This window comes from Cavia porcellus, unplaced genomic scaffold (assembly GCF_034190915.1).
Source record: "Cavia porcellus strain 051 isolate PalLab524CR breed Dunkin Hartley unplaced genomic scaffold, mCavPor4.1 scaffold_31, whole genome shotgun sequence".
NCBI classification, from domain to species: domain Eukaryota; kingdom Metazoa; phylum Chordata; class Mammalia; order Rodentia; family Caviidae; genus Cavia; species Cavia porcellus.
Genome location: NW_026947514.1, coordinates 26,490,477 through 26,512,490, shown reverse-complemented (window position 1 = coordinate 26,512,490; position 22,014 = coordinate 26,490,477). Strand labels below are relative to the sequence as shown.

Sequence of the window (22,014 nt, the reverse complement as noted above, 5' to 3'; positions counted from 1 at the left end):
AAAAACCACACACACAAAAAAATCCCCAGGATGTAGCTCAGTGGTAGAGGCTTGTCTAGCATGTTGGCACCCTGTGTTCAATCCCCGGTACTGAAAATAAAATGGAGTGGGTAAAGCATCAACCTGGTGAAATATTGAAGGAATTTCTCCTGAATAAGACAGTGTCTATTCTTACCACTTTTATTTACATTGTACTTGAAGTCTAGACAGTATAACAAGATGAGGGAGAGAGTAAAAGGTATACAGATTGGAAAGAAAGAAATGAAATGTCTTTTCTTAGGTGACACAATCAAGTGAATGAAAAATCCTAAGACACCCACAAAGTAACTGAGAACGTACAGCGGCGTATGCTAAGATGTTCAAAGGCCAGTCTGCTAGAATCTATCATATTTTAATATATTACAAGTCAATAATTGGAAAAAAAATTTAAATTTTATTTATAATAGTATTTGAAAATAGAAAATGCTTGGAAGAAATTTAATATGTTCAGTAATGGTACATAAAATGCTATTAATAATACTGAAAGAGATATAGAAAGACGTAGCTAAATAAAGAGCTATGCCATACTCATGATCGATAGACTTTACAGTGTTTAAGTATCTGGTCTCCTCAAAGAATCTAAAAGATAATAGTGTGATCATAATCATTCTAGTAGATTTTTTAAAAATAGAAACTGACCAGCTTTTGGGTAGGGCTACTGGAGATCAAACCCAGTAATGTGCTAAACTTCATGGCTCTTTTTACTTCTTTATTCTGAGACAGGGTCTCACTAAATTACCCAGAATTTATAATCCTCCTGCCTCAGCGTCCTGAGAAGTTGGGTTACAGATGTATATCAGCACTTTTAAAATTTATATGAAAACGCAAAAGACCTAGAAAATGCAAAGTAACCCTTTTTGTTTGTTTGGGTTTTGGTTTTCTTAAGACAGGGTCTCACCGTGCAGTCCAGCCTGGCCTTGAACTCACAGTGCAGCCCAGGCTGGCCTTGAACTCATAGTGATCGTCCTGCTGCAGCCTCCTGACATTGCAGGCATGCACCACCATGCCGAGCTACCAAAGTAATCTTAAGTAAGAGTTATACTACCTCACTTAAATAGAATCATGCTATAGCAGTCAAGGCAGTAGTAAATTAATCGTGAGACAGAACAGAGCCCAGAAACACCCACATTTTTAATAAAGTGTGATCAATGAAATCTGCATTAAAATTTTTAAAAAATTTATTACAGTAAAAGACATTGCTATTAAACCCCCTAAAATACTATTCCTTGCTTTGAACACATGCCACTGGTCTTGCCATTTTCTGAAGCAGTTCTGGAAATCCTTTTTCATGAGAGTCTTCAGTGGCACTGTCATAGTTTCCATGATGCCCTTAGTTGGTTCTCAATGCTTTTATCTTCATGGCCGTTTTGACTCTGGGGAAGAGCTGCAAGTTGCACCATGCCAGATTCAGTGAAAAGGCAGAGGAGGCCACACCATAATGGTTTAATGAACTTGCCTTTATGGTGGCTGGCACTCACCAGCAGCCTTCACTGTAGTTCTTTTTGATCACACCTCCTTAAGACGCCAGCAGGACTTCCAGAATTGCTTCAGAAAGTGGTAAGAGTGACGGGACAAGTGTCTGAAAAAAAAGGGACTATTTGGAGAGGAGACTAAGGGCAGTGTGTCTTTTACTATAGTAAAATTTTTACAAATTCGAACATTCAGTGTGTATTTTAATCACCCCTTATATGGTCATTTGATTTTCAACAAAAGACCCAGAGCAGTTCAGTGGGAAAAGAAGATTCTTTTTAACAAAGAAACTAGAACAACTGGATATCATATATTTAAAAATAAACCCCAACACTGCCTCGTCTGCCATAAAAATTAATGACTCATAGATATAAAAAGTATTACATAAAACCACTTGAAATATAGAATATTTTTGTAGGTGGCAGAAATTTTTTATGTATGACACAAAATACAGTAAACAAAAAATAGGTTAGATTTCCTCGAGATTAAAAATTTAATCGTAAGGTACTGTTAAGAAAAGACTAGAGCTGGGTGTGGTGAAGCATGCCTGTAATTCCAAGCACTCTGAGAGGCTGAGACAGGAAGATTACACGTTTGAGCCCAGCATGGACAATTTAATGATTTAGAAACACCCTGTCTGAAAATAAAAAATAAACACATTTTTAAAATGGCTTGGAGATATGAGTGTGATGGCCTCGAGTTCAATTCCCAGTAGCATAAGAAAGAAACATGGTCAGGTAAGCCATGGACCAAACAAAGAAGTTCTTCAGACATTTGCAAAGGTTTGGTATATAGAAAAATCTAAAGAATCTACACCTCAGTTATTAGGCAGTCCAATTATAATCCAGTAAAATGTATGTGTGAGTATGTCAGAAGGAAGATGGATAGTCAATATGCTCATGAAAATGTGCTTAAAACATTAGTTACCTGAGAATTACAAATTAAAACCATGGTATGCCCCTAACCATTTAGCAAAATTTCTAAAATTAGACTCACTAAGCCACGTGTCACACAGAGCTAACAGAAGTCTGATAAGTTAACATTATTGTTATAAACTAGGACAAGGACTGGAGACCAAGGGTCTGGCATTTTCTTAAGAAAGTCTAGCAAATTCCATTCTGAGGTTGTTACCCAGAAAAAATGAAAAACATAATCACAAAGTGGTTTGTATAGTTATGTTCAGAGTAACTTTATTCATAATGTCTCGAACAACCTAGGTCTCCAAAAATGAGAGAGTAGATAAACTCTCTGAATGGTGTGTATCATTCAGACCATGGCAGTTAAAAAGGATGAATGCTACTATGTCGTGGCAGATTATGCTGAATGAAATACACCCTACACAAACCATCACACTATACGGTTCATTTGTGTGGAGTTTTAAATTGTTCAAAATGTAAACGATAAAAAATTCAGAGCAGTGATTACATTTAAGGAATTAAGGGAGGGATTCGCTGGGAAAAGACATGAGGATTTCTTAAGATGAGAGTAATGTTAGAATTCAGTTATGTCACTGTATGCATTTGTTAAAATCCACTAAATGCACATTTAGCATTTGGGTATTTTACTATATGTACGTTAGGTCATAAAAACTCCTATTATACAGTGTGCATTCTAAGGAGTAATATATGCATGTGAAACATTGAAGAGAGAATGTGCTGACGTTTGTCTGCAACTTGGAGATGTTTTAAAAATTAAATGGCCTGATGGGTCGACAGAGGAGGATTGGTGTATGAGCTGCCGAAGCAAACATTTTGAGGAGGTTCGGATGTGTATGTGTTCAGTGAGACAAATGCAATCAATACAGTGCTGTTCTCTTTGTTTAAATATTTTTATAATAAGATGTTAGAAAAATCTGTAGTTAAAAGGAATGACAGATTATTCATACGGAACTGAACTGTTAACGAGACAATATTCATGCCATGCTGCTATGTGCTGGGCAGGCTCAGCATGACGGACACAGTGATGGACAAGAGAAGTGTGATCTGTGCTGAGCAAAGATCCATGATTCCCTGGCGTCCCGTGCACTAGCTAGTATTCCTCTGTCTCTCTTAGCTCATGTTGACATTGTAAATATCTATAGAGAGGGAAATTCTTAATAGCTTCTGCAGATCTCTGAGCTTTAAGGATTCATACTTTCAGAAGTCTTTTTTTTTTTTCAGCTTTTGAATAATAATTACCCTTAAAAAGTCTTCCCCAAGGAACCATGTTCTTGACAACATAGGCAGAGACACTTTCTCTTACGTAATGGGTGCAGTTCATGAGCATAAACACTGGGCTTTCATTTGTTTGAAGTTAACTTCCACCCCTTCAATTCAAGTGACCCAGAACATTAAAATATTTAGGGTCATTTTAACAGTTTTTTAAAGACATGGCTTTGAAAGAGAAATGTTCCTGAGCATCAAGATAAAGATGTCACACAATTGTCTACACAATTTTCAAATTTGACCAAGTTGGTTAGATATTATCAAATAAATATTTTGGATGATTTTTAAATCAAATTTATTTTCTGTATTATTTAATTGGCTACATATTTTCATAGCTCCATGTGTGTGGTTCAGTCTTTAGAACTATGATAAAAAAAATAGTTGCCAACTATTTTTAAAGTTTATTGATAGGTACATGATACATGCCTGTAGTCTTTTCTGCTTGGAAGGCTGAGGCAGGAGGATAGCTTGAACTCAGGAGTTTGAAACCAGCCTGGGTAACAGACTCCAATGCAAAAAAAAAAACCAAATTGTTCATTAATTTGCTTTCCATTTCTTCTCCCAGTGTCAGTATCCTACCTGGTCTTGGCTCAATTTCTTGTTCTGAAGAGAAAGCCTGCAGAATATTTAGCATAGCTTGTCCACCCAGAAGTGCCTCTCAGAAAATCCTAAACAATCTTGGTGATTACAGGCGCATGCCTGTAATCCCAGCACTTGGGAGGCTGAGGGAGAAGTATCATAGCAAGTTCAAGGCCAGCCTGAGCTAAGAGTGAGTTTGAGGCCAGCCTGAACTTCATAATGAGACCCTTTCTCAAAAATCCCAAAAAAATAGAAAGACCTAAAGAGACTAACAGACATAGCCAGAAAGCCCTGCAGAGTCAGGGTGCCGCCTTGACAAGGACTATGCTTTGCATTCTAGATCGTGTTCAGCACTTCCATGTTAGCGCTTGAGTTCTGTGTGTAGCGTTGGCCACGTGCTCCCAGACACCGGCCGGGTCCTCCTTTCTGGCCCAGTTACCCAGACCCCTGTTTCTCTTTCTCGACCTGGTTATCTCTGCGTGCCTAGTCCTTGTCTGGATCGGGCCTGCCGTTGGTCAGCCGGCCTGTGACTCGTCTTGCTTGACTGCCTCCTGTAGCCGTGATCAGCCTCCTCTTCCCATCCCACTTCTCACGCGGGATCTGAAGTTGATCTTGTCCTCTGTCTCTGCCTTCTCTTGTCTGTGCCTCTGACACTAACTTCTCACCTGCGCGCTCCCACTTTTCCTCCCCTGACTGATATCTAAGTAAGGGCTGTGTTGGGGTGCCTGAGACCCCAGTCTTGGTAACTACACTGAGACTTTCCCTATAAGTCCCCCTTAGCCTGGTGCTACATAAACAGTACGTGCTGTCTCCCCTCAGCATACCCTCTGCCAGAACTCAGGTTATCACACACATTCAAAGTGATCTTATGAATTTCTGAGTAAGTTATAATTAACAGCAGTAGAGTCATGCAACTTACGGATTAGAATGTTACTAATATCTCCCAATTATGTATTCATTTGTTAGGTGTTGGTGACAGTTTACAACCAGTAAATTAATAAGCTGTGTTACTCAATGCTTGAATGTACTTAAACATTGTCTTCAGATAATTTTTGTTCAGAACATTTCACAAATTCAGATAGGCCTGTAGTGAGTTTTACTATAGATCCCAGTATTCCCTTTTGTCAGTGGAACCTTTCGAATTCACCAGTGTTGCCAAGCCCAATCTGTCACTCGTAGAGTTCTGTCAAGCTTAGCCCTGGACTAAAGGAGAGAAATTCCGCTTGTTTTTCCCCTAGAGTGACCACTGACGGGATGCCAGAACTGAAGATAGAGAGTATGAATTCAAAGGCCAAGCTGCATGCTGCTCTTTACGAGAGGAAACTTCTGTCTCTGGAGGTGCGAAAACGTAGACGACGGAGTGGCAGATTGAGGGCACTGAGGCCAAAATACCCAGGTACCTGCCAGTGACCTTTCACCAAACTGCATAACCTGCGCTCTGCCAGCCCGAGTTAAGCAGCATCTTAGGCAGAACTTACTGAGTCAGAACTTTTCTGATAGAATATATTTATTTTTATTATGAATAGTCTTTTTCTGGAACTTACTTTCGAAAGGATTATAAACTTTTAAACCTTGCCTTCCGTAACACTTGTATTACCACCATACAGATAGCAAGACTTCAGAAATAGGCTTAACCTGAGCTTAATGGACCACTAAGCGTTGCCTTTGGGGTCTGTGATGACTAGGTGCGTCCAGTCATCCTTCAGAAGTGCTGGACGGTGTAAGTACTTTAGACACAGGAATTTCTGATTCTTCCAGGTCTATTTTTAATTGATAACTGACTGACTTTCTCTCCCCTGCTGCCCTCTATAAAGCTCCTTTATAGAGCATCAGGCACCATGTTAGTTGCTGGGGTTTCATAACAAAGATAGGGTCCTTGTTTTTATAGAACTTATAAGGCAATAGAGGAGAAAAATAAGAAGAAAACATAGGGTAGTAAGCTATTCCCCTGCTCTTGGCACCTCCACAAAGGGTGCTTTTCTAAAACCCTGTAACACAATATAGTTTTCTCTTGGTGGTTGGTAGGGGGTTGTGAGAGAGTCATTGGCATAAGTAATATCAACTGTAATGCATATCACAGATAGATTTTTGAAGATTTGAGAGTGACGTGTAATTGCTATTAATTTTGTGCCTTCTTTGTGGTTTAATTTGGAAATGGGTTTTTACTTAAAAAGATAAAAGGAAGGTGTTGGGAGAGAGGAAATTTTAATCCTTTTTTCAGCAACATTAGTGATTCTTCGCATTTAGTGATTACCCAACCAGCTGAAATGAATGGTAAGCCCGAGACAGAGAGTGAAGAGGAGGAAGAGGTTGCATTGGACAATGAGGATGAAGAACAGGAAGCTTCCCAGGAGGAGTCTGCTGGGTCTCTTGGAGAAAACCAAGGCAAATACGCATCCCTGCTGACTGTTGGGATAGAAAGTTTACCCAAGGAAAATTCCATGGAAGTTCCTGAGTGGCATAATAAAGGTGAACAGTGCTGTAAGATTGAGGCTCAGGAGCCAGAGCCTAAGTTTAATCTGATGCAGATTCTGCAAGACAATGGGAATCTAAGGTAGGTACCCTTTGTAATTCTAGTAGTAAAGTTGAGACTAGCTAACTTGTCCTGTGTGCCAGGTACTGTTTGAATGACTTACAGTCTTTTTCATGTAATATGCACAGAAGTTCTGTGACTAGTGACTGAAATTGGATGTTGCTATTGTTAAGAAAACCGAGGCTTTGAGAGTCCAAGTAACTTGTCCAGAGTAGACCACTGTCCAAACTCGGGTCTCATTGGCCTAAGAACACGTGGTAGGAGTTAGTTTCAGTCATTAGGAGCATAAAGTAAAGGAGACAAGAAGCTCGAACAGCTTGTCATTTATTGTGGGAGACCCTTAGCAAACTGGGGCATAGACCCCCATAAGAATAAAACGCTCTTAGAATACAGAAAAAGAGGATCTCACTTCAGAGCACTAGAGAGCCATTGTGGAAGCTCTTTGACCGAGGCCTCATCCGATGAGTAGGATCTCAGGAGACTTGGGGTGTCAGGTTTGTGTGGGGGATTAGTAAGTAGGTAGGTGGAATAAAGGAATGACAGTGGAAGCATGTATTAGTCCCTCAGCAAACATTTATTAAGAACTTGCCCTAGAATTACAGCAGGCCAAATTCTTGCCAAGAATTACAGCAGGCCAGATACCACTGTGGGGGCAGACCAGCTTGGCAGGGAAGACTGATAAGAAAGAACATGGTTTCAGGCGATGAGAAATGCAGTAAAACAAAGCAAAACGGTGTCCGGTTTAGGTGTAATGGAGGAGAGGATTCCCGAAGTTGTGGGGATCAGGCCTGAGCAGTTAATTTTGAGGTGGCTTCTGAAAGATGAGGGGTCACTCACGTGAATGCCAGGGTACAGAGCTCTCCAGGTGGAACAGTACGTACACAGGTCCTGAGACCAGAATGAGCTGGGCCTGTCCAAAATACAGACTAGAGAAGAAGAGTTAAGTGGGCAGAGGACGATGGTGAGAAATAAGACTAAAAACTGGGTGTTCCTAGATTGTAAAGGCTTTAAGGGGAGCCTGAAGAGTCGTTGTTTGGGTTTTGTTTTTCTCTTTTCTTTTTTCTTTTCCTGGACACTTCTTAAGCAGATATATGATAGAGTTAATTCTTGTTTTAGAAAGTAAATTTTGGTTGCATTGGGGGATAGTGCTTGACACAAGAAGCAACTAAAGGCCGAGAAGTGAGTTAGGCTCAGAATTGTTCAGAGCTAGGGATGTGTGTGGGTGTTGACAAGAACATGGTTAAGGCTGGGTGGCTCACCTGTAATCCCAACACTCGGGAGGCTGAGGCAGGAGGGTCGCTGTCAATTTGAGGCCAGCCTCAACTTCATAATGTCTCAACAAAACAAAACAAAACAAAACAACCACCATGGACAGTGGCTATAGGAATGGAGCAATTGAGATGGACTTAGAAACTTGGTGAAGACAGAGACTGTATGTTCCACATGTAGCAGTGGGGTAATGCTGTCAGTCAATCCAAGGAGTGTAGGAATTGTTTTTTTTGTTTGTTTGTTTGTTTTGTTTTGTTTTTGTCTTTTTCCTTTTTACCAGTACCAGGGATCGAACTCACGACTGCCTGCTTGCAAGGCAGGCGCTTATGCTGCTGAGCTAAATCCCCAGCCCCAGGAATTGTTTTATGATAGAAAGTACGAGTTACCTTTGAGACATGATGAGGAGGAAGTAAAACTACAGCTTTTGTGTCATGGTTAAACAGGATTACACAGTTAGTAGTTGCATCCTTCATTGTAGATGAGGTTATTGCTTCCGTTTAATTCAACAAGCATAAACAAGGAGAAAAAGAAGTGACTGGAGTCCCGGGAAAAACCACTGTTTAATGAGTAGGTCAGTAAAAAGACCTCGAAATAGCACATAGTGTAAGAATAAGGAGGAGCAGTGTCGTGAACGCTGCTAGGTGAGTGTTTCAAGTCTGTAGAGCATTGTAGATACGCAGGTTAGGGTAAGGAGTGAAAAACTTCTGGACTTGTAACCTAGGGCCGGCTGTGTGGGTGAAAGAACAATTGTGAGCTAGGAAATAAGCAAGTGTGAAGTAACTTTTTCAGGTTTTGGCAAGGAAAGGAAGATCTGAATTCATCAGAGAGAAAGCCAGCTAAGAGGAAGTGATTAAAAAAAAAAAGGCATTCTGGAACTTATTTATAGACTAAGGGAAGGATTTGATGGCCAGGGGATTAGAGACGCAGAAATGGGGATATTGGCCGAGACCGGCCCTGAAGGAAGGTGGAAAGAGGCCCAGGGGAGGGGTGTCTCTTCCTGTAAGAAACCGCGGACCAGGGTGAGTGCGGTAGGCAGGAGGTGAAGAGCGTGGGAGCTTAGGGATTTCTGCGCAGTGGCCTTTATTTTCTGAATCAGAGGCTGGCTGTTACACCAAGAGCTGGGTGTGTCGCTGGGACATGGGTCGAGAGTGCTTGGGTTTGGAACAGAGGCGCAGAGGATGAGACCAGTCCTGACTGTCAACGGACCTGAGCTCAGGCCCTTTTAGTGCTTTAGGCTGGTGGTGTGATTATAGGCAAGTTGAGCTTCGCTGGGTCTCAGTTTCCTTTCTGTCAAGCCAAAACACAGGGCTAGACCGGTTTTTCAAACTATTTTATGGAGGTGAAAAAGATTCCAGCAAATTGAAAATAGAATATTTGAAAACCACCAGTTTGTATTCTGAGTTCCTTTCCAGCAATAACATTCTCCTTAGCTGTGATGGAAATAAATTATTTTTCATACTTCTTAAGGATTTTACTGTCTGTGAGTAAACTGTTGTCATTGCAGGGTGTGTTAGTGAAAATCAGTGGGCTTCACATTGTTTCTTGAAGCTGTGCAGTGTCTATAGGGAATCCCTGTGCTGTGAGAGCCCTGGACAGAGACAAGGCAAGGGTTCGAGACTGCAGGCACAGCCTCCTTGTGGGTGTTGTGTGCAATCTGTTGGTTTTAAAAATAAGTTCATTGTGATGTAACCGTGAGTGTCCAGACTTTCAGTTTGCTGGGTCTCATTGAGTGGAAAGGTTATCTTGGGCCAAATAGAAAATAGCTAATATAGGTAACATATTTAGGTAAAAAAAACCTTCAGTTTGTTGTTGTTTTGAGGTAGAGTCTCTCACTGTATAGTTCAGATTGCCCCTAAACTCACTATGTAGCCCAGAGCTGCCTTGAATTCTTGATCCGTGTGCCTCAGCCTCCTGAGTGCTGAGATTACAGGCATGCACTACCATGCCTGCCTCAAAACATTTTTGTTACGTTTGTTTTGGTTTTGTTTCTGAAAAAAAGATGCCTGTAATTGCAGCAGTTAGGAAGCTGAGGTAAGAGAATGGTGAGGTTAGTGCCAGCCTGCACTGTATGAGACCCTATCAAAGGGGGAAAAAAGAAAAGAAAACAAGCAGCCTGTGGATAGCAGGTTGTATGTACTCGAAAATTCTAGTTTTCCTTTCATTTTTAGGGGGAGAGTTGTGCACTGTAGGTAACTACCTGAGAAACACCTTGGAGAGTCTCAGAATGAGCATCCAGGGATCTCTTCAGTCAGGTTTATAGAAGTGAAAACTCCATACTTTTACATTTGATTTGCAGCAAAACAGTGGCTGGAAATCTCAACTCAGGAGCAGTAATTCCTGTATCCAAAAATCCCTCACATTGCAGTATAAGATCCATGCAGTTGGATATTCTCCACGTTTGGAGCTATGTAACGTTAGCGTGCTATTTCCTGTTCATTATAGCGCACATAAATTTGTTGACCAAAGTGAAGGATTTTTAAAATTTATTTTGGGGCCAGGGATATAGCTCAGCGGCACAGCGCCTGCCTGGCACGTGTGAGTTCAATCTCCAGGGTCCAAAAAAAAAATTTTTTTTTTCTTTTTTCTTTTGACTTGAAAATCAGTTTGTGATGGTGAGGCTTGTGTAAACAGTGGAGGTGAGAGTAGTGTACGCACGCCTCAGATAAACAAAAATGTAATTGTCTTTGTTAACTTTTGGAATTATAATAAGTTCATATTGTGCTCCCCCAAGTAAACCATGTTAGTAAGAAAGATCTGGACTTATTTATAGTTCGTGTTCTGAAGCTATTATGCATGAAACTCAAGAGCCAGGGGCCTCCCTAACCTGACTCCACAACCCTTTACTCCTCCAGCACACAGAGAATCTAGAACTGGACTCTCAGGATTTCCAGTTTTCCCTGGACAAATCCTTTGTCCAAACCTTGGGGGAGCAGTAAGTAGAAGGCATTCAATGATTGCATGTGTGAAGATTGTAAACAAAGTTTGTGTTGGGCCCTAATCTTCACTGATGTAATTTTGGCTACAGTGTCAGAAGGCCGATCAGCTGAAGTAACCAAAGTCTTGCCTGAGAGAAAACAGATTTGCCACAATTAGCAGCTAAATCATCAACATCTCTCTGTCGTTCAGAAGATAGATTGATCAGATCTCCTTGCTTGCGAACTAGGCCACCAGGCAGAAGAGAGCTGCGTGCCTCAGTGATGTTGCTGCAGCGCGTCCCACCAGCCTAAAGACTCCTTTTCCCACTGAACATCTGGGCTTGTCCCAGCCAGTCTGTTCATCTCCGCCAAACTCTGCTGGACCTCATTCATTTGTTCTGGGCCCCAGCCACTCCTGCCTTGTAGTTGAGAAAAGCATGACCTTAAAATTTGGTCTCAAAAGCTCTTTTGTAGGATTTATCTATTTCCTGCTTTGGAGGTTTTTGCACGCTAGAAATATTAGTTGCCATAGCAAAACCAATACTTTCGTACTGTCTGATAAGTGTATCCTTTAAGGCCTTCAATGCACTCTCAGCATTGAGAAACCTCTCTCCTCAGCACTACAAAGGTTCTTGTGAAGACTCGGGCCTTCCGTCCATTCTCCCAAGAAGACTGTTAAAAGTTCAGAGAGATAACAAGATGGCTAGATAGCATGATGAGTTTCTGTTCTTACTCTTTTCCTGTCCTAATCCTGAGAAAATAAGTGGAACTCTCCATCTTTGATTCTTTCAATAAGAAAAAAAGAATTTTTAACCTCAAGTGCTACTTTGGAATGATTCTTTATTCAGCGAATATATGATTCCATAGCCATCCTATAGAAGAATCCTGAAAGGCCAGTTTGAGAAAGGCAGGTACACATTTGGTAGGCTAGCCATGCTGTCTCATAACGGTATGCTGTTTTGGATTTCTATAGCAAAGTGCAGGCCCGAATAGCATTCTCTGCCTATCTCCAGCATGTTCAGACGCGCCTGACGAAGGACGGTGGAGGTCAGACGTTCAGTGCCAGTTGGGCTGCCAAAGAGGATGAACAGATGGTGAGGCTCGTCTCATTGCAAACCTCTCACTTTTCCTTTTTCTCTCTTCGTCTCTCTCCTCTTTTCTAGTAAGAAGCAGAATATTCTTCTAGTAAAAGAATTACTGCATAGTAAAGTTTCTAGATTTCTCTTATTTTAATGTGCAAAGGAAATCTTTGATCTGGAGCCATCTTAGTTATACCACGAAAGGAGGGCATCCATTTATTTCACCCTGAAATGACAAGTGATTGCTCAGTGGGTGCTGAACCCTGTGCAAAGCCTTCCAGAAGAATAACAGCTCGCAGCCCTTTATTACTCCGCCTCACGTGTTATTAACTCTCTAAGGTCAGAACCACCATCCTCGTTTCACGGATGAAACAGAGATGGAGAGAAGCTAGTTCTGGTTTTCCACAAGTCGTGCGCGGTAAACTGGAACTTGAACCCGGATGTTGCAATTAAGTGTGACTTGTTCTTCCTTTGTTTCTGCATGGCACAGGTGTTTATTTTCTCTCCTGACAAATCACATTAGTGACAAATCACAATATATCAAGGGTTATATTGTGAAAAGTGCTGTGAGAAGGTGCTGACCTTCAAATAGCTAATGTGATTTGTCAGGAGAGAAAATAATACAATGCAGCGTAACACGTGTTATACTGTGAAATCCTCCAATTCCAATTTGCTTTCTTTAGTAGTGATAACTTTATAAAATTCTTACATTATTGGAGTCAAACTTGCATGATCATTTTGACCATCTATCAGTTATTTGTCAGAAGGCTTTTCTGCTTTGGATTGCAATAACAGAGATCTGCAAGCTTTTCAATAGGGTCCCAATTCATAGAAGAAATCAAAGCCTTTCATAGTCTCATAGAACACCATAGTCTCATAGTTTCATAGAACACCAAGGTTCTTCCACCAAAATGAGAGGGACCGTTAAGTCTGAGGCTACCACCTTTGTGCCACTCGGTGGTAGCCCTGCTCTCATTTTTTAGTGCCCAGCTCAAAAAGGCACATCTCTATACGAGGGAACTTAGAAAAGCATGTTGGTTATCCCAGAAAACAATTTATGAATTTAAAGTAGGCAATACAACTCAGAGATAAAACTTGGTGTGTTGTGAATAATCCTTTAGCCATCAGTGGAAAATGTTCGCTCTGCTCTTTCCAAGTGGAAAATTGAACTGCCTTCTTGAGAGTCAGTTTGTCTGCTCCACTCTGAAAAAATTATGTTTTAATATAGCAGCTTAAACCACTCAACAGTAAAGACAGCAGAATAAAACTAGGAAATCCAGCCCTGGTTATGAGGCCGTTCCCTTTATGCTGGAGTAAAGTGGCTCTAAAGGACAGTGAACCAAAATCAAATTCAAGGGAAAAAAATAGCTTAAAAGAGAATAACCACTGCAAATGCTAGCTTCGAATTTACACAGGATTCTTATAGGGCTCTTTGTAAGAATACATGGAAATGCAGAATGCAGAATTTTAATACCAGTTCTTTGACTTCCTTCTTGGAAATGTATCAGAGAGCAAACCGTGACCCAGTAGACGTGCTTGTGAGGAAGGCTGATATAGAATGCCCTTCCTGGTCTAAGTTGGAATTGGGGGTTCTTTATCTCATAACACCACAGAAGATCCCCAGATCTGTCATTTGAAAGTAATTGTGTTTATGGAACAACAATCTTTCAAAGGCCCTTAGTCTTATGAAATCTCTCTGAAGCATTTGTGATGCTTACAAATAACCTGATGGTATCTTTTTAAAAATTCTTTCCTTCCACATGAATGAGATGTATTGTTTTCTTTTCCTTAATGACTCCCCATTAAATGGTGCCCTCCTTGCCAACCCCTAACTCTAAAAGCATCTTTATCCTTGGGGAGGGGAAAAGGCCATTACCTTTGGAAATACTGAGACAGGCTTTTCTTTTCCATCATCATAAAATTCTTCTTCTTCTTCTTCTTTTTTTTTAATGTTATTTTACTATCAACACAGGGATTTGCTAAATCATTAAGTTGCCCAGGCTCAAACTTTCAGTCCTCTTACCTTAGTTTACCAGAGTCCTGGGATTACAGGCACATACCATTACATCTGGCCTTATCCATTGCTTTCAATCAGTAGTTTCTGCTGTTTACGTATATTCTTTATTGCCCACAAATTTCTTCGTGTCCTCCTTCTACTCTCTTTACTGAAAGTGTCCTCTTGAGATTATTTCTGAATGGCCAGATCCTGGGCCCACTCTTGCTAAGGGTCCTTTCCACTTCCAGCTTGTTGGAAGCCTTTGGCATGAATGGAATCCTTTTTTCCTTGGTCTCAGTGGCATTGTTTTTCTGGGGGATTTGTTTATACTTCTAGTATTTCCACTCTGCTTTTTCCTGGTCTGTCTCTCTATTGTTTATAAAGTGTGGTAAGGTGCTCCCTCTGCCTCAGGTCATACACCAGCAGGTGGTCAGGGCTGCAGGTGGTCCAGGTGCTGCAGAGAATATCTGTATGTACAGACATTCCTATATTCTTTTTCTGCCTTTTCATCTTTGATGATTTCATTGGCTGTTGGGCTTTTAGTTTCTACTGCCTGCCTTTGAATGCTCCCTTCGCTAAGTCACTGTAAATGATTATCTTTTAGAAGCCATCCCTGCTCTTTAAATGGTGGTGGTACCATTTGCATATGTAGCATGATAATTTTCTAACTATGGCCTTAGTACATAGTTACTTGCATATATATTTGGTTTTAATTTTTAAATGGTTTGTTTTTTGGTGGTCCTAGGGTCTGAACTCAGGACCTTGTGCATGCCAGGCAAGCACTCTGCCACTGAGCTACGTCCCCAGCCCCTTGTTTTAATTTTTAATTGCCATCTTGCCATTTTCCTAATTATCAGCTTTTGAGAATAAGAATCTTTTTTTTTTTTTTTTTTTTTTTTTATTCTGTATCCTTCTTCTACCTAACACATTTGTTCTGGGTTTTGTCAAAATATATAAATATCTCTTCTCATATCTCTGTAATCTCACCATAGTTTGTCTTCTGATAGTAACCATCATCCCTGTTTTCTGCCCTGTGTTACTCTTTATTTTATTATTTTATTATTATTATTTTTTTAAACTTTTTATCGGTACCAGGGATCGAACTCACGACCGCCTGCTTGCAAGGCAGGTGCTTATGCCGCTGAGCTAAATCCCCAGCCCCATGTTACTCTTTAATTTGCAGGAGCTGGTGGTTCGTTTCCTCAAAAGAGCATCAAGTAACCTCCAGCACTCACTGAGAATGGTGCTACCTAGTCGACGATTAGCTCTTCTAGAACGCAGGAGAATCCTCGCCCGCCAGCTGGGTGACTTTATCATTGTGTACAACAAGGTAAGTCCTTCATCCGGTTGTCTTGTGTGCTCAGCTCCACCACACTGTTGGAAATACAGTGACTGGCTCTGTTTAATTTCCTTTTGCTAGCAGTAGCATCTCTGCTGCATGTTGTTAAAGAGTGGGACCTCATACCTCAACCCATTGGACTGTAAACTACTCATTACTTCTGCAGGTCCAATTAACTGTTTTTGGTTTTCGTTTTCAAACAAGGTCTTGCTGTGTAGTACAGGCTGGCCTTGATTTCAAATTCATGGCGATCCTCCTGTCTCTGCCTCCTTCTGGCTCATAGTTAGCTCTTATCGAAAGAAATAGTATTCCTTTGGAGCTCCTGGCCTATGTCCATCTCTGTTGTTATATCTGTAGACAGTGGCGAGGTGACCATTTGAGAGCAATCTGAACTGTGAATTGACTGTGGTGACATAATCTTTTTTCAGTGACTTACACTTTCTTTTCTGAAACATTTTGTACAGAAATGTCATTTTACAATCAAGCCCAGGAAATATACTATTTAATTAAAGTTTCTGCAGAGTATCTTGTATCCAAGAGTCTCAGAGTACATTGAAAATATTATTTTGGGAGGTGAAAAGTATGCTTAGTTTGCAGTAGAAAAAGCTGAGGCCTGGAAATTTAAATGACTTGCACAAGTTGTACAGAGTGTTTGGTAGAATACCAACACATCAGACCCATACCTATGGTTTACTCCAGATCTGTTGAGAATTCGGTTAGGTCTTACATAAGTAAGAATTTATTCCGTTTAGAAGCTGGTAAGAGAAAATTTTTCAAGACCTTTTTCTTCTTCTAAATGCAACAAAACACTGTGTGACTATTAAAGCTGCATGTGTGATTACAGTTGTTACTAAGCTACTTGCTATAAAAATCTGTTTTCTCAGTGGGCTATGCAAGTAAAAAGTAAAAACATGATAAAAATTTACACTTACTCTGCAACTGTTACTTGGGAATTTCAAAACATCTCACAAAATTATGACCAGAAATCATATAAAGTTTATAGGTGGCAAAAGTACATGGAATAATTAAATGTCATCACAACAAGGACCACTTAATTAATGCTACAGTAGTGGAAATGTATTAGAAAGTGTACATTTATCAGGAGCCAGTTTCATCTTGTTTTTCTCTGGGGTTGGGCTTTGCATAGGAAACAGAACAAATGGCTGAAAAGAAATCCAAGAAGAAACTTGAAGAGGAAGAAGAAGACGGGGTGAATACAGAAAACTTTCAGAGGTTCATCAGACAAGCAAGGTAGAAGACACTCTTGGTCAATAGAAACCATCTGATTCTGTGTTCCACACTGCTCATTGAATACCCAGCTTCCCTTGTTTTCGACATGAGTATGAATGAAATTATTCTCAAAAGGAGAAAAAACTCTCACAGGCTTGGCCTTTGCATATCTCAGCCAATTTTGTTGCTGTTGTCATGGCTTCATTTATCAAAACACTGCTTCTGGGTGTCGGCCGTAGTTCTAGACAGCCTTTAAGTATACAACACTCGAAGGACTGAGAGAGTCTTTGGAAATTTAAAGTTAGAAGCTTCTAGTGTTTACTGGATCTGAATTTATTCCTGACCTACTGATGCTGTGGAGATGACCACATTTTGCCTACATTGAGTGGGCTGAGGAATTGGCAGTCTCTCAACACTGTGAGGGTTACGCCTCATTTATATAAAATAGAACAAGTTCTTCATCCTTAGGGTTAGCGTTTAGGAATTGGAAATCTCAGCATTCAGGTGCCTATCTTGATGCAAGATGGCTCAGTCATTTTATCCATTGATGTATTTCCACAGGAAAAGAGAGCAAAGGCACTTAACTTAAAATTTTGTTGAATTTTATACTGGTGGACCTTTTTAAATTAGAAGGTTCTATAAAATTTCTAAAATTATAAAGAAAGATAAAGCAACTGTTAACCCCATCAGGTTTTAGTCATGAAATTCACAGAGAGAAAAATCAAGTATTATTGTGAAGTTAAATAAGGTGATGGTTTATTAATGTGTTGTAATATGATAATTGTTTAACATCTTGTACAAACTGTGCTATAGCCTTAATATCATGTTCTTAAACATGCAGCAAGCAAATACATCATTTTGCAGAATTTCTGTAATTGTATAGTGCTATTTTCTTGACATTTTTGTGTTAAATAACATGGCTGATAAAGCAAGTATAAAAACAGAGCAAGAAACAATTTCTCACATCAACATTATAAAATTAAAAAGGGAAAACAAAACTAGATTATGTCCAGAAAATAGCTCTAATTTCTGGTTCCTCCTAGAGATTTTCAAAAAGCCATTAAAAGAAAAACTTCTAAAAAGTGATGTTTATCTAGCTAGCTAGCTTAACTGGACATTAAAAATTAATCCTATACACTGTGTCAACTGTTAACTAATAAAGATTTAGAGATAAAATTTATTGGATTGCATTAACTGTTGACTATGGATTTAGCGGTGACTGCTGAGGAACATTTGGTAGTATCAGTTCTTCGTGTATCAAGTTAGGGCAAGGACATGGATACCTTCGTCAGGGCTGGCAAATTCAAATGGCTGCAGGAGCCAGGCAGGAAGCCATCAATGACAAGTGGGCAGAGGATAAGCCAGGTACAGAGCAGTCTGCATTTTGACCAATTGTATCCTTTGCCTTTCAGCCAAATAAGACACAGTGCTAGGCAGAGGCGGCTGCCCCTTTTGCAGCCACTGTGAATTTCATGACTAAAACCTGATGGGGTTAACAGTTGCTTTATCCTTCTTTATAATTTTAGAAATTTTATAGAACCTTCTAATTACATGTGTGGTACTTAAAGTTCTTACCTTGTGTCACTTAGCTGCTTTCGAGACCTTGGGGTTCACAGAGGTGGTTTCAGAGGTTCTCATTAGTGTGTGTTCTGAGGATGGATGTAGGTTCTTTACAATAATGTATATGTGCTGCCCTTATTTGAAGGTCACCTGTTTGAAACATGGCCAGGCTTCAAGCAAAAGAGAAGAAAAAAGCCATAAAAAAGCAGATACAATGTAACGGGATCCATGCATGATGTGTATCTGGAGGGATTCCTTAGGCTCTCATCTGTTTCATGTAGTTTCCATTTTGTAAATGTTCCTAAATACCACATAATTTCAGTAACATGAAGGGCCTCAGAGACCATTACTTTTATCTCCTAGATGGATCGGAAACTCTTCGGTGGTCACACTGATGGGTCTCTTATTTCTGAAGTGGGCAATGGAAATGACAAGTGACTTCTTTTTTTTTTTTTCCTTTTTATCAGTACCGGGGATTGAACTCATGACCACCTGCTTGCAAGGCAGGTGCTTATGCCGCTGAGCTAAATCCCCAGCCCGACAAGTGACTTCTTTAATAAAAGACTTAGTTGTCTAGAGCTCTAGTGTAGGTAGGCAAACTGGAAAGGAGCAGATAATAAATAATCAGACCCTGTGGACTGTGCATAGTCTTTTCCACCTAGTTTTTGCAGTATGTGTCAAATTCTTAGCTGGGTATGATACACCACTATTCAGGTTTGGCCACAGTCAATAGTTTGGTGGCTCAACCAAGAGTGTGGCTGTTCAGAACTTTCTGTGAGTGACTACTGAGCACTTAAAATGGTCTGAGGAAAATAATCTTCCATTTTATTTAATTTTACTATTTAGATTTTTGAATAGTCTCTTATGACTGGGCAGCACAGATCTAGAACATTCCCCATCAGGGGGATAAAACCTTACCATGCGTTACCTTTTCTAGCCTGCTTTCATTTATATTTTCTTTGCGGCAGTCTATTAATGAAGAGTGCCTTACAGTTTTCCATTTTCTCACTTTGTTTCCATAATAAAACCTAGCGAAAGATTTTCCAGAACAGCTTCTTGTGCTGACCATAGTTTTTCTCCTCGTTTCAGTGAAGCTGAACTGGAGGAAGTATTGACTTTTTATACTCAAAAAAACAAGTCTGCGAGTGTCTTCTTGGGGACTCACTCTAAAAGTTCCAAGCACAGCCATACTTTTTCTGATAATGGGGCAAAAGGTGGTAAGTATGCCAATCCATTAGTGAAAAAATGAGAAGTCCAGAGAAGAGAAGAATAATGTGCTGAGCCGGACGTGATGGTGCACTGTTGTAAATCAGCACTTGGGAGACCGAGGCAGGAAGATTACCATGAATTCCAGGCCAGTCTGGACTGCATAAATGAGTTCGAGGCCTGCCTGCAGTAGTGCATGGCAAAATCCTGCCTCAAAACAAAACAAAACAATAATGTGCTAGCTGAGTACTGGTAGTCTCCAAAGTGATGAAACTTCACAGTGGGGCTGGGGAGGAAATGACAATAGGACCTTTTTGTCCTGAGAACAGAAGAGGGGCATGTTCTTTTTCTTCCATGACAGTTAACAACAGAGAGCTATCCATGAAAAGCTATGAATAGCTACCATTTAGTGAACACTTACTATCTGCTGGGCACAATCTTACTTTATACATCCAAAAAATAGTAGATACTGTTTTAAAACTTCTTTGTAGACGCGAAATTAAGTAACTAAATGAACCAAGTAGCTTGCATAGGGTCAGTCTTCATCAAGGTCACTCTTGAACAAGCATGCCACCTTCATCCCCTTCATGATTCAAAGTTTGTGCTCTTAATCTGTACTCTTCTGCCTCTCCTAATGACTGTTTCTCACTCTTAACAAGCAAGACCTCTTAAGTCCTTTGACATTTTGAGTAGTTGTGTTCTTTGTTAGGTGGAACTGTTGTGAACTTGCTGGGATGTCGCATATGCTTGGTACCAAGACCCAAATGCCATTGCTTCCTCCAGGCATGGGATATCCAGAATGTTCCCATGTATTTCTGAAGTCCTCATGTCTAGGGATGAGAGATTTTGGAATTGAATGTGAACCAACTAAAACTACAACTTCAGGTCGTCGTGATCAAAAAACAGCAGTAACATTTGTTATAAATAAAGCTCAATGTTTTAAATGTAAGATTCACTTAAAACCTAGGACAAAGTGTAAGATATGGGTAGTAACAGCATACTAGTTTTGTCAGTGTTTTAAATACTAAATGCAAAGATGGAAACTTCTTCCCTGCTATTAACACTCTCCCAGCCTGAATAGGAATCTCCAGTCTATTGTAATCTAATATGGAAATAGGTGAGGGAATTGGTCATTTGAAATGTGGAATGCATTTTTCCCAAAGAAACAGTGTTAATTTTTTGTTCATTTATTTGTATTTTGTTGTTTTGCAGTGCTGGGAATTGAACCACAGGCCTCACACATGCTAGACAAGCATTCTGCTGAGCTGTACCCCCAGTCCAGTGTTTCAGAACTGATTTGGTTCATGGGCTAATTGATAAAAGCCTGTTTAACTCACTGTATAATTGCATTGCTGTTTTACTAGCAGTCTTTCTAAAGACTGCTAAAGACCAGCCTTATTCTTTGAGCTTTCCTCATCATATTATTCATTCATTCCAACTATACATTTTTACTGAGTACCTATTACGTTAGCCATCTTGTTAATTGCTAACAATACAGTGACCAGACATCATAGCCATTTATAAAATTTATTATCCAAGGAATGGAGTTGGGTAGGTGTCTTATTTACCTTTCCCATTGCTGGAACAAAAAACCTAATACCATCAAAAGGGGAAAGGTTTAATTAGGTCACAGTTTGTAGAGGTTTTAGTCCATAATTGGCTCAGTCGAAAGCGGGGTGCTTTAGCAGACAGGCATCACAGAAGAGAAGCAGTTTATGGGGCTGGGGATTTAGCTCAGCGACATAAACGCCTGCCTTGCAAGCAGGCGGTTGTGACTTCGATCCCTGGTACCAATTAAAAACGAAGAAGAGAAACAGTTCACAAAGGCAGAAGACAGCAAAAGCAAGCAAGAAAAAGGAGAGATGGGGAGACAAGCCTCTTCCTGTCCCTTATATTGCATCCAGTCTACCAGAATTAGGGCATTGCTAATCTTGCAAGTGTACTGATCTAGCAGTCCCGCACCCTTAATCCCAGCATTGTACCTTGAATCAGAGACATGCTCTAGATTCAGTTACCTTCAAAAAAGCCCCATCTAAAACTGCATGAGGCTCCCTGCACATCCCTGCACAAACCATAATACTAAGTGATTGCAAGAAGGTTGGTGGAAACTCTGTAAAGCTCCTCGAACACTGTGGGGAAGGGAGGCTGACAGATTCTTCCAGTGAGATTAGGATGGAGAAGTGTCCTCTGACTTGGGAGGTACGACCCCTGGGGGCATTCACATAGTGACTACTGCCCTGGTCAAACTAGGGAAGCCCTGACAGTGTGCACAGTAGCACCTGTTCACACACACGGGCCATTTGAAATTCTAGGGTTTGTGTATTAAGTAGAAGAAATGCCTCGAAGAAACAGCATTTGATAGTGTAGTATTTGGACTCATTTCAAGCATGTACAAATGATTGCTGTGACTAGTGGTGATAGATAGGACAAAATACACATATTTGTATTCTTTGACTCTGAAAGATGATATATAAAATGGCCTGTTTGTGTATGAATCTCCTCCTTGACAATGATTTTGAAGTATTTTCCTAAGTTTATGATTACTTCTGGCTGGGCTGCTCTGTCTGAAAAGTCCATAGTAGAGAAAATGTAATT

At 40.2% G+C, this 22,014-nt stretch overlaps 1 protein-coding gene across 10 annotated transcripts in view; it reads left to right on the top strand.

Moving 5' to 3' along the window:
• Positions 1-22,014, top strand: part of Ttll5 (tubulin tyrosine ligase like 5) — a 273,386-nt gene that overhangs the window by 111,731 nt on the left and 139,641 nt on the right. For all 10 annotated transcript variants that reach the window (XR_010044946.1, XM_063241307.1, XM_013155221.3 and 7 more), the window contains 6 exons: positions 5,531-5,688; positions 6,540-6,846; positions 11,983-12,103; positions 15,268-15,414; positions 16,571-16,674; positions 19,303-19,430. Coding sequence is in view for 9 of the 10 variants with exons in the window: in XM_063241307.1 (XP_063097377.1) it covers positions 5,531-5,688; positions 6,540-6,846; positions 11,983-12,103; positions 15,268-15,414; positions 16,571-16,674; positions 19,303-19,430 (965 nt within the window). In the remaining variant the exon portion in view is untranslated. The remainder of the gene's footprint in view (positions 1-5,530; positions 5,689-6,539; positions 6,847-11,982; positions 12,104-15,267; positions 15,415-16,570; positions 16,675-19,302; positions 19,431-22,014) is intronic.